This window comes from Emys orbicularis, chromosome 5 (genome assembly GCF_028017835.1).
Source record: "Emys orbicularis isolate rEmyOrb1 chromosome 5, rEmyOrb1.hap1, whole genome shotgun sequence".
In the NCBI taxonomy this organism is placed as follows: Eukaryota; Metazoa; Chordata; order Testudines; family Emydidae; genus Emys; species Emys orbicularis.
In genome coordinates, this window is record NC_088687.1 from 74,670,381 (window position 1) to 74,682,886 (window position 12,506).

Here is a 12,506-nt window from a genome sequence, read left to right on the forward strand (position 1 = left end):
ATGTAGTGTTATTTTGACAAATGAAATGTGCAGAATTTTAAAATATTGTTTGCAGAATTTTTAATTATTTGGCATAGCATTTTTAATTTTTTGGCACAGAATGCCCTCGGGAGTAATATCAGTTGGAGGCAGACACCTAGCATGGAAAATTTCAGCTCAAACTGTTAAAGATTAGCAAAATTATAAGCATTTGTAAGCCAGGTCTTAAAATGGGAAGTATTGGGCAACCTTAAGTATAGTATCACTTATAACTAAGTGAAAGTTCCAAGTCCCACCAAGATACTGGTTAGACCCATACAGTGAAAGAGCCTGTTCTAGATATGTAACTCTGCTTCCCTCTGGACAACAACTCCCAGGATTCTCACTCATTCATTCACCCTTCTCTCTGCAGAGTGTGGGGCTTGAATGATGAAATGATAGTGGAGTAGTGGAGTCATCGAAGGAGCACTCATTTGTCCTGCATCTAGTCCTTGTTCAGGAGTGATTTGATGCTCTTGTATCCATTTCAAATAAACTCTGGCCCTGTATTTTTATATGTAATTAAAGATTAGGAGGTTCTTTCATCCTGAAGCTGAAACACGATCAACAGGACAGACCCCTGAAGCAACCTATAGATGTCTGAGGATCAAAAATCTTAAGAGGTAGGAGAGCTTCCTATATGATTTATGCTGGAGGCATGAGACCCAGGATTAAGCCTCTTGCATCAGGATGTAAATTTTCATAGGTCCACAGAAGCCCGTGGAGCTATGACAATTCTTACCAGCTGACGATCTGCCCTGATATCTTCAGATAAGTAGAATTACAGGTAATTTAGCCTTTTAAAAATAACTAGATTACATAGACATGAAGAAAAGCAAACTATTAGGGGCTGGAAACTTTTAATGATGGACACTAAACATATGAAACTTCAGATTTTCTCTTTCAGATTAGAAGATAACACACATTTTTCTAAGAGCTCTCTGAATGTAAAGCTTTAAGTATATTTTCTTTATATCATGATTAGTTACCATAACCTCTTGTTTTCATGAACAAAAACTAATGGCAGTGATAGGCCACCTGTCAAGGCTGAATCCCCACTCTGGCACTTCGAGTACAGAAGGTGGGGGCCCACAAGGATTTAAAAAATTTATACTTGCCACTCCAGACTTGTATTAAACTCTCAAGGTTACAGCTTTTCTCTGACCTTGGCTTGGTAAACGCTGCCACCATCCAAATACAAAAGCCCCCCTTGGACCCAGGAAGGAGCACTTGGGAATTCCTCCCTGTGGGGTACCCTCAAGTCCTTTCACACATACTCCCCTCTGGGGAAGAGCTGAGAAAGAATACAAAGGAAATCAGCTGTTGCCCCCAGCTAGTCAAACAACATGCACAAACCTCTAGGGCACCAAAACTCCAATCCTGTTCTTAAAAAAGGTAAATTTTATTAAACGCAAAAAGGAAAAAAAATACATCTGGAATTTAGGCTTTAGCTAGATTTTAAAAGAGCGATTCCAAAAACTAAGCACCCAAAATAGCTTTCTTGGCGGGGTTCAGCTTTAAGGTTACAAGCAAACAAAAGCATCTGGGGTTAGCACAGAGGAGATCCACATGCCAAAATAAGAAATAAACCTGATCACGTCTATCTAAACATTCCTAATTTAAAAAGCGACAGAGTCCTGTGGCACAGGACTCTTTGTCGCTTTTTACAGATCCAGACTAACATGGCTACCCCTCTGATTCCTAATTTACTTACTTATTTGGGGGGTTTCAAATAAGTAATTCTAGTTATGATCTGATGATTTCTCATACCTGGCTTAAAGCTTTACACAGCATTCCTGCTGCCCTCTGTTCCCCTCTTTTCCAGAGAGACACAACAGAAACAAAGGGAAAGCTTCTTTCCCAATTTTAAAAAGTTCTAGCCTTCCCATTGTCTCTTTTGGTCAGGTGCCTATTCCTTTTCTTTTACCTGTGGACTTGTTAACCCTTTGTAGGTAAAGCAAGCATAGAACAGACACCAAGAGGGATTTTACAGCTAACTGGCTGGCTGGGTATCCATAAAAGGGAGCTACCCCTGCGTCATTTATCACACCACCTGTTCTGAGGATTAAGCTTCTCAATGGCATTGATACTTGTATTTATTATTTGTGTTCTTCACAATAGTATCTGTAGCTATAGCAACTACTGCCACTCCATCCCAATTTCTTTCTCCTCCAGTGAAGTTATGGGGGGTTTGCAGAAGAAAGAGTACTTGTTTGTTTATATGGCAATGAAAAAATTAAGAGCTGGCTGTACCTGAGCTAACAGTTAAGAGTGCTTCTCAATGTCACTGATACTTGTGAGGAGAATGTGATAATGAAAGTTGTCTTGAATCTGTTCCCAAGACTGTTGGGGTTTTTAAATAATGTTTTCTGGAAAATATAAGGCCCAAACCAAGTTTCATTATATTGTTCAAAGAACACTAATAGACTCTCTTCTGCAATTACTACTGATGTAAGGATAAGGCTAAACAGAAATCAAAAGGAACAGTCACAAGAGTGACATGCTTGCAAGCTGCATGGCAACTTTAAAAAAAATACCATAATAGAAGCTCAAACTAATTGTGTGTGCCAATTTTTTTTTAAAAAGTAAGAGTACCAAAACAATACCACCACAGCTAAACAGCAGAGTAAAAGAGGCCATTAGAGACAAAAAGACATCTTTCAAAAATTGGAAGTCAAATCCTACTGAGGGAAATAGAAAGGCACATAAACTCTGGTAAGTCAAGTATAAAAGTGTAATTAGGCAGGCCAAAAAGAATTTGAAGAGCAACAAACAGAAGGCAAAAACCTACAGCAGAATTTTTGTGAACTACATCAGAAGCAGGAAGCCTGCCAAACAATCCGTGGGGCCACTGGACAATTGAGGTGCTAACGGAGCACTCAAGGAAAATAAGGCTGTTGCAAAGAATATATTTAGCTTCTCTGCCTCTCTCTTCACAACAAAGAATGTGAGGGAGATTCTCTTATCTGAGCCATTCTTTTTACGTGACAAATCTGAGGAACTGCCCCAGATTGAGGTGTCAATAGAGGATGTTTTTGGAACAAATTGATTAAATTAAACAGTAATAATTCACCGGGACCAGAGGGTATTCACCCAAGAGTTCTGTGTGAGAGGATGAATCAGGCACCATACTTATTCAATCTTTGGCTTCTTTGCTGCAATGGATAAGAAGGCATGCCAATTATGATCTGAACATCCATTAGGGGCTGGGCTGAGGTCACCAACTCTTTCCCACGGATTACTAAAAAGATATTGGATCATAATGACTTTGCATCACTGTTGACTGGAGCTGAATTTGAAACACTGACCTCTAGATAAAAGGCTCTATAGCCCACTAAATGTAGTGTAACTATCCACTCCAGACATTATGTGGTTTGAAAGTTTATCTCAGAATTAAGGGGCTTTTAGACATTGTTGCAAAATGATAAGCTTTTAAGTATGTATTTTACTGGATGGCATTATATAAATGCAGTTGTTGATTAACAGTTCTGAAATACTTTTGCCTTTGCAGTTAGCAAAAGATTAGTGTTGATATCCAGAGACACTTTTTTTTAACACTTTTCATTTAATGGCATCCATTGTATTGAATATTTAGAAGTAGAGCTGGAGTTGTACTTGCGTAAGTCTTTGTTTGAATATATACTATCTAGTAAAATAACTTTTCATTGTCTACCAGTTTTGCCTTTTTGAGTAAAGAACTAATTTTACAATTCTTCTTTGCTTTGGATAATAAAAGGATCATTCAAATTCTTCTTTTAATATGATATTTCAAAAATATTTTGAGTAAATATATCCTTTATAAAGAGAAATAGTATTTAGAATGCACATCCTCTACTAGTTACTCAGGAAGAATTCCCACTGAAGCCACATAATCTACTTCTGAGTTTACATCAGCATTACACTATTGTACCTTCATTTTTTCTAATTTAAGGTGTTATATTTGTAAAATCCTTGCTATTGAGTACTTGAATTAAAAAGGACCCAGTAGTTATTGAATATTAGTTTCATGGCAGGTACTGTGTCGGTAGTTAATGCTATTTAATTAAATACATAATTTAATTAATGATGTGATTGATTATAGAGTTAAAGACACTGTTTGGATATACTGAGTCATTTCACACCACAAAATGTGATGGCTGAACAGAGCAAACAGTTGAGTTGTATATACTGAATCCATTCTACTCTTCTGTGTTCTTATACACCTCCCTTTTTTTCCCCCCTTCTCAGCTGTAAGCACAAAGTATACTTGGAAAAGTTGCCAAATACTAGCATAATTATCCCATTTCATAACGAAGGATGGACTTCACTCTTGCGAACCATATACAGCATTATCAACCGGACTCCAGACATCCTTATAGCTGAAATCATTCTTGTGGATGACTTCAGTGACAGAGGTAAGATCCAGTGGTTTAAGATTGTGACTATGTAGAAATTAAACGAGAGGAAAATATAAAGAAACAAAACCTGTTTGACCAGTTGTACCCAGAAAAGATCAGTTTAGTTGTTATAGTTTGCTCATGCATTGAGCACTGCTTGTTTAGTTAGGTTTTTGTGGTTAGCTTGTGTGTTACTATGGATGAAGGGTGAAATATATTTTATATTAAGAAGAAGAAAAAGGTAAAATCTCTCTCATGCTTTTCCACTAATAAAATGTTTGAATTGGTGCATCTTTCTGAAATGCTGCAAATTAGTAATGTTGAAAACATATTTTTTTCTGTAGGCTTTATTCTCCCCAGTAAAAACCTATTAACTTTCACCTTTTGGATGTGACTTGACAGATTTCTTAACTTGTGTTTTATTGCATGAGGCAGCTCCATTTAACTGTACAAAATGGCCATACCGAAGAATGACAATATTATAATTTTTTCATATTATAGCCTTTTGACAAGAAAGGGAACATTGCTTCAGAACATGAGTTAGTTGAAATTTCTAGAAATCTGGATACAGTAAAACTAAAAAATCTTCTTTTTTGTTTTGTTTTTGTTTTGAAGCCTTAGCCTCTGAGTTACTGCAAGTGTTAGTCATCCTCCATCATTAGTTCTTGAATTCAATGTCAATAAGTCCCCTTTCTTCTTGGTAAAATCCAACAATGGCAGTTTGAGGTATTGATTAAAAAATCAAATAATTATTTCTTTTCAAATGTACTTTATTTTTCTGACCTTAAATCTTGTAAACAACTTTGAATTTTAAAACTATCAGTGGGTACTTGATGAAGGTGAACCTTTCTCTGAACTGCAATCCACCAAAGCTGTTGCTCATCTCCAAGTGGATTGATATGTGGTGTAAAGGGGAAACTGCATTCTTGGGTAGTTTTCTAGATAATTAGCTTTTGTCTCAGTATGGAATTTATCAGAGCAAATTTCTGACCTACAACTATTATGGGAGGAAGCCTTTAGGTGTCTGTGTCTGAGAAAAATGTTTGTGTACCATTGCTGTGACAGAGCATTTCTCAGCAAGATTTTTATTTGACAATGATATCTGAAGGGTGGGGGGGTGTGACACATGAATCTATCTTGGCTTCTCATCACTGTCATCTCTATTGCCATATGAATTTTGATGAACTGTCCTTCTACATATAATGTAGTTTAACTGTAATCATGAAGTAAGCAAGTGTAATGCTGGCTGTTCCCTGCTTCATAGATTCTATACTATGACCAGAGTTTTCTGGGACAAGAATCATAAGGTAGTGTTGCAATTTTTCGACAGGCAAGTGATTTTCCAGTAGTAAACAAGCTGTAGAGACATCTGTAAGGAGAAGTCTTATTGGTCATCTGAAAACATAGTAGAAGTTTTAAAAAGAATAATTTTACTTCAAGAGAACACTGTTACTGAGACCCTGTTCTCTCATAAGCACTCGTGACCATATATGCTTTCAGAATATGGTGGTATAGTAGTGGTGTTTTATGAAGGTTTTACTGACAATAAAAGTAGCTTTTATAATATTAAATATTATTGGTCTAGAAGGTTTAAATCTACCTCCCGGTTACTAGAGAGAATCAGTTACAATTAATCAAAGAATCTTGTCTCTCTTTTAGCAGTTCTCAGTGTGTTGGTTTGTTTCTAGTGAGCGCCCTCTGTCTGCTAAGAAAGACCTCTCTTAGCAGGGTGAAAATATTTTTTATGAATAAATGTCACCACATTTCCACCTTTGGAGTACATTTTCAAACATTGTGCATAGTTTTAACCAAACTCTGTGGGAGTCACACAGTTCAAAATTGCATTCAGCTTTGAGAAAGTCTTAACCTTTTAGACCAAGACATTTGTTGTTAATACAGGGATGAAGATAAGGCTTCTGAAAGAGACAGTACAAGACTGTGTCCCACTGAAAAATGAATACTAGTTTAAAGAAATTACTTTGCAAAACACTGTTTCTACCTCAAATATCATAGAATATCAGGGTTGGAAGGGACCTCAGGAGGTCATTTAGTCCAATCCCCAGACAGATTTTTGCCCCAGATCCCTAAATGGCCCCTCAAGGATTGAACTCACAACCCTGGGTTTAGCAGGCCAATGCTCAAACCACTGAGCTATCCCTCCCCCCAGATGCTTAACACTAAAATAGTGTAAAAAAAATTGCAGTGGAAAATGCAGATTCAATAGTGTCTAAACATTTCATAGAAACTTGAATTGCTGTGGGGGCTCTCCAGCTCCATAATAGTCCTCCAAGCTTGTGTAGTACAGATGGATTAGTTTGATTTATACTTCTGTTGCAAGATGACTTTTCAGTTCATGGAATGATCCAATCACAGTGATTCGTGAAATACCTTATCTGTAATTACTAATTATAATTAGTAAAATCCGTTCTACATCCTGTACAGGATCTCTTTTTGAAAGACTAGGAGAGGAAGCAAAGAAGGCATATCTAAAACAGCCTCTGGCTAATTAATCTCAGTGTAACTGTTATTGAAATCCATGGGAATAGAGAGCAAATTGTTGTACTCTATCACCTCTGTGCTGGAGATGTTTTCACATGTGCTAGTGATGAATGTGTATCCATTAGTGTCATTGTCCTTTTTCCTAATAAGTACCATATTGTAGGTGCCTGATTTATTCTAGTTCCTATTGTTCTGAAGCCTGTTATATCATTTAAATAATGTTACATTTTTGCCATAGTATTCAACTAAAAAGTGTGAATTAGTGCACTCTGCCATTAAAGTTTTTATATGGTTCAGGATTCATTTAAACTGTACTTATCCCTTCCAAATTATTTTAAAACTGATGATCGGTGTCTAGCATTCCCTCCGAGGTCCTTTATTAATCAAACTCTTCTTCAGAACACTATTGAGGAGAGATAACTAAGAGACCAACGAATTAGTTGGAAATACAATTATTTAGAAAGGTGGAGAACACTTAACAACTTCAAAGGATTGTAAAAATAGATGAAGGAATGTCAGTTCTTTTCCTATTTTATATTTTTACCTAATGTTAACACTGAAGTGCATATAAAGAGTCTTAGATGACAGACAACAAAAATGTTTTAGTGCATAGCATACCACTGAGCATTTGGCTAGATTATTTATGAAAAGTTATTTGTGTGCCTTGATTTTATTCCCATTTATTCCTTCAGCTTTAGGTGTCAATACCAAAACCTTTGCCTTGTTCATGCATAACATTAGCAATAAATTATGACATTTAGGTATTCTAAAAATAGAAGAACAACTACATCTTTTAAATCTTGATATAACCCGAAACTAGAGAGCTAGTATAAAAAAAGGAAGCTAAACAAATGTTATAAAATATGTCCGTGCAATATTTATTTATGAAGAAATTCAGTGTTCGATGACTGTGAATGAAAGAAGCTCCCACAATCCTGAGGTAGAAATCTACATTTTGGTATATCTCAGAAGGCACAGTATCTTAAAAAGCCTTTTTTTCATATGTTTCCTATCACATCTGAAGAAATCAAAGAAAAATTTATTGATGTATTTAGTAGAAATAGTTCTTTTTTCTGGTTGTCTTAACCAGGGCCGGCTCTAGGCACCAGCTGAGCAAGCTGGTGCTTGGGGCGGCAGATTGTTCGAGGCGGCATTCTGCCCAATTCTAGGGCGGCACAGCCGCTTTTCTTTTTTTTTGTTCTGCTCCGGCCGCCCTGTAGGGGGCAGCGGCGCGGAGAACCAGAGCGCCCTGCAGGGCAGTCCTCTTCCTTCCCTCCCCGCCGACCGGAGCGGAGCCCTCGCGGCAGGAGGTGGCACAGCGGGAGGGGCCGCGTGGCAGCGCCCCTGCTGTAGCCCTGGCCGCCCCCTTCTCTCTCTCTTTCCCGCCCGCTCCCTCCCCCCGCCCCCCAGCCGGTCCCCCTGTACCCGCGCTCCAGCCGCGCCGCAGGTTTTTTTTTTTTTTTTTTTTTTTTTTTTTTGCTTGGGGTGGCCAAAAAGCCAGAGCTGGCCCTGGTCTTAACAACAATGGGGTAAAAAAGGGATGTGAAACTTTAAGTGAGCCATAGTGTTTTATGTGGTCATAAACAAGAATGCAAAACACTAGTGTGTTGTCAAGGTCAAAGAGAAATGAGCCTGAGGCTTAAAGAACGTAAGTAAAGGGATGAGGGGGAGGGGAAGAGAAATTCAAAATACAAATCTAAAACATGAAAAAGAATATACACCTCTACCTCGATATAACGCTGTCCTCAGGAGCCAAAAAATCTTACCGCGTTATAGGTGAAACCGCGTTATATCAAACTTGCTTTGATCTGCCGGAGTGCACAGCCCCGCCCCCCCGGAGCACTGCTTTACCGCGTTATATCCGAATTCGTGTTATATCAGAGTAGAGGTGTATTGTCATTTAACAAGTTCTATAAAAGAGACACGTGTTACTTCCATGACATGATTTGTCTGAAAAGACATTGACTTGGGAGCTAATAGTAATATATTACAGCAAGCCCTCTTTTTGCATATAGTGCATGTAAGCCTCTTCAAGTTATACATCCAGGACATTTAAAAACAGTCTAGATCACTGGTGGGCTGTGTGCAGCCCGTCAGATTAATCCGCTGGCAGGCCTCAAGACATTTTGTTTACATTGACCGTCCATGCCACTTCCTGCAGCTCCCATTGGCTGGGAATGGCGAACTGCAGCCACTGGGAGCTGCGGGAGCCTGTGCCTGCAGATGGTCAATGTAAACAAACTGTCTCACAGCCCACCAGTGGATTACCCTGATGGGCCGCAGGTTGCCCACCGCTGCTATATGCAGTGCTCACCAGTGATAAAAATTGGTATGTTATAGAAGGTGAGGTTTAGCATCTCACTGGCTCTTAATTGTATTCCCCTTGGGGAATACTTCACACATTATTCATTCATGTAGCTCCATGCCCAGTTTGCCAGGGGTTTCCTGCCTGGCTTATTTAGTTGTTGGCTATTTTGTTTAGATTCTAACTTTCCTTGGACAGGGAACGTATCTTCCTCAGTGACTGTAGAGAACCCAGAGCACCATCAATGTTCAGATAATAATATCCAGCTGCAGCTAGTTTGGCCATATAGCACATATCTGACTTTATTGCTTCATGCAAGATTTCAAATAGTGATTTGGCAAGGTTGAGGGCTGCCTGTTTTAAAAGCAAAGCAGTTGTAATTCAACGTCAGAACTGTATGCTTTTCTCAAGAATAATAAATTCAATCTGTTTTACGGCAGATTAAATCCCATTTATTTTACTTGCAGAAGCTTTTTGAATAGGATGTCACTTGTGACACCAGTTTGTAAATGCGTGGCTTCAGATGTTGGGCAAGTCATTTTTAGTGACTGAATTAAGGTTACGTTGCATGTTTATCTATCTTGCCACAGGAAAACTTTGCAGTAGAAGAAGGTTTTCTGATATTGTGGATGTTAGCTTTTCACAATAGGTGTTCTCCTATGTCAAAATACATAACTTCTCTTTAAAAAAGGAAAGGGTCAGAGAATAAGTAAGGGTGAACTAAGCAATATGTGGAATACCTGAGGCATATTAAAAGTAACAGATTCACAGCACTGGTCCCCCTCTCTGAGTCCTAGTTTCACTACTTCTGTCTTCAACTATTACTTTTGCCCCACCTCTTTTGTATCTTTGTTTCATTTGCCCAAAAATAATTTGGAGGGGTTTGTTTTTGTTTTCTTTGGTAAGTCCTTTAATAAAGCTATATTTGCCCAGCAGAGAGGCCAAAATCCCGACAGCATCTTGTAACTCGCTCCAAATGAACTGCTAGGCAAGGGCAGCAAAGGAAGGATTAAGAATTCCTGGATAAAAGCTGGCACTTCATCTTAATCTTTTGGCCCTTTATTTCATTTAATTTCTGAAATGATTGAAATGGTTGTCTCCTTCTTAGTGAGGGACAACCTGTATATAGTGAGCTGTAGCTAGAGCTGACATTTAAGCAATAACTCCTTTTCACACATGGCACTTACTTCTTCTCCATGAGTCTAGCCAAGTTGAGACAGTGCCATGGAGAGCACTGTAGTGTCAATTAGAACAATAGTTTGCAACCAGTACAAACATTGGGCCAGATCCTGAAGGACATGAGGGGGAGAAATTTCATATTGAGTTCCAAAGAAGATGACTCTGAACCTATTGCTTTAAAAAAAGGCTAGTGCTATTCTCCCCCTGCCCATGTATAAGTGGGGGTGGGGGGGTGCTGCCTCTCTGGCATTGAATGCCTTTGCTCCTTAACCCTTTGGAAACCTCTGGCAAGGAGAGTAAATGGCGCTAAGGTATGCAGTGAGCAGAGTAGGAAAGAGGTGAACAGTGGAGGGGACATGCCACTTAGTGGGTCTGTTCCCTGCAGACGTATTGTGTTTCTGCCCAAAAATCTAGGCAGGAGTTAATGCAACTTGGAACAGTTTTAGTTCATCTCTGTTGCCTCTGTAGTTGCTATTAATAGGCCATAGAGGGACCTTACTAATAATTAGGGTTACCATATTTCAGCAAGCAAAAAAGAGGATGGGAGGAGCCCTGCCCTAGCCCCGCCCCCGTCCTGCCCTAGCCCCGCCCCTGCCCCTCCCACTTCCCGCCCCATTCAGAACCCTCAACCCTCCCCCCGCTCCTTGTCCCCTGACTGACCCCTCCTGGGACCCCTGCCCCTAACTGCTCCCCAGGACTCCACCCCCTACCTAAGCCTCCCTGCCTCTTGTCCCCTGACTGCCCCCTCCTGAGACCCTCCCCCCATCCTAACTGGCCCCCTAGGACCCTACCCCCTACCTGTCCCTTGACTGCCCCAACCCTTATCCACACCCCCAGACAGACCCCTGGGACTCCCACGCCCCATCCAACCACTCCCCACCCCCTGACAGCCCCCCCCCAGAACTCCCGACCCATCTAAACCCCTCTGCTCCCTGTCCCCTGACTGCTCCGATCCCTCTCCCCACCCCTGCCCCCTGACAGCCCCCCCCAGAACTCCCAACCCCCCCCCCCGCTCCTTGTCCCCTGACCACCCCTCCTGGGACCCCTGTTCTTAACTGCCCTCCAGAACCCCACCCCCTACCTAAGCCTCCCTGTTCCTTGTCCCCTAACTGCCCCCTCCTGAGACCCCCCCACCCTAACTGCCCCCCCGGACCCTACCCCCTACCTGTACCCTGACTGCCCAAAACCTTATCCACACACCCCCAGAAAGCCCCCCCCCCGAACACCCGAGCCCCCCCCCCGCTCCCTGTCTCTTGACTGCCCCCTCCAGAACCTCCCTGCCCTTTCTCCGACCCCCTGGCCCCCTTACCCTGCCACTCAGACCAGCGTGCTGGGGAGGAGGAGCAGGGGGAGGAGCTCCAGACTGCCGGTGTGAACGGCCGGCTGGTGATCTGCGAATGCAGGGAGGCAGGGAGGGAGTGATCTCAGCTGCAGGGGAGAGGAGTAGGGGCTCTCTCTGGCTGTCAGAGCCCCATGTAAGTGGCACCATCCGGCCGGCTGCCCTGTCAGCCGCGCGCGCTCTGCATGATGGGGAAGTCCGGACATTTACAAATTCCCCCCGGACGCTATTTTTAACTCTAAAAGCTGGACATGTCCGGGGGAATCCGGATGAATGGTAACCCTATAATAATAATCTGCCTCCTGTAGGAGGCATGCTATTTGGGAAGGGAGGATACCAGTGAAGCTACATAGATGGAGAGATTGCCATAATAGGAGTGCCAACTTTAGACCCTCAGGCTCTGTAGGCTCTGTAGGATTGAACGGAATAGTCCCCTGCAAGCTCCCCAAATCAAGCTCCCCAAATCAAATTGACAAATCTCTCAATAAACACAATGCTGCTACTTACTCCAGCTACCAGAGCCAAATCATTTGGATTTGATGCGCAAGACAGTATTTGAATGCAAATTTCTATTGTGTTATAGCCATGTGTTTGTCTTCTTTGTATGGGAAAGCATCTTGAGGTTTTAGTCTGGTATGGGCCCCATTATGCTAAGCATACAACTACATATACAACAGATATACACTGAATAACAGTCCCTGCCCCGGTCCTGCAAAGGATTTCAAAATGTTAAAGTACTATTTTATATAATCTGAAACAATGTAATATTACTACACGTTTTGTATGGTGT

The 12,506-nt window shown here is 41.1% G+C and overlaps 1 protein-coding gene across 1 annotated transcript in view; it reads left to right on the plus strand.

Annotated features, from left to right (window-relative positions):
* GALNTL6 (polypeptide N-acetylgalactosaminyltransferase like 6) overlaps nucleotides 1-12,506 on the plus strand; it is a 976,122-nt gene that overhangs the window by 487,280 nt on the left and 476,336 nt on the right. Inside the window, exon 4 of the mRNA XM_065405341.1 lies at nucleotides 4,246-4,412. Coding sequence (XP_065261413.1) covers nucleotides 4,246-4,412 — 167 coding nt within the window. The remainder of the gene's footprint in view (nucleotides 1-4,245; nucleotides 4,413-12,506) is intronic.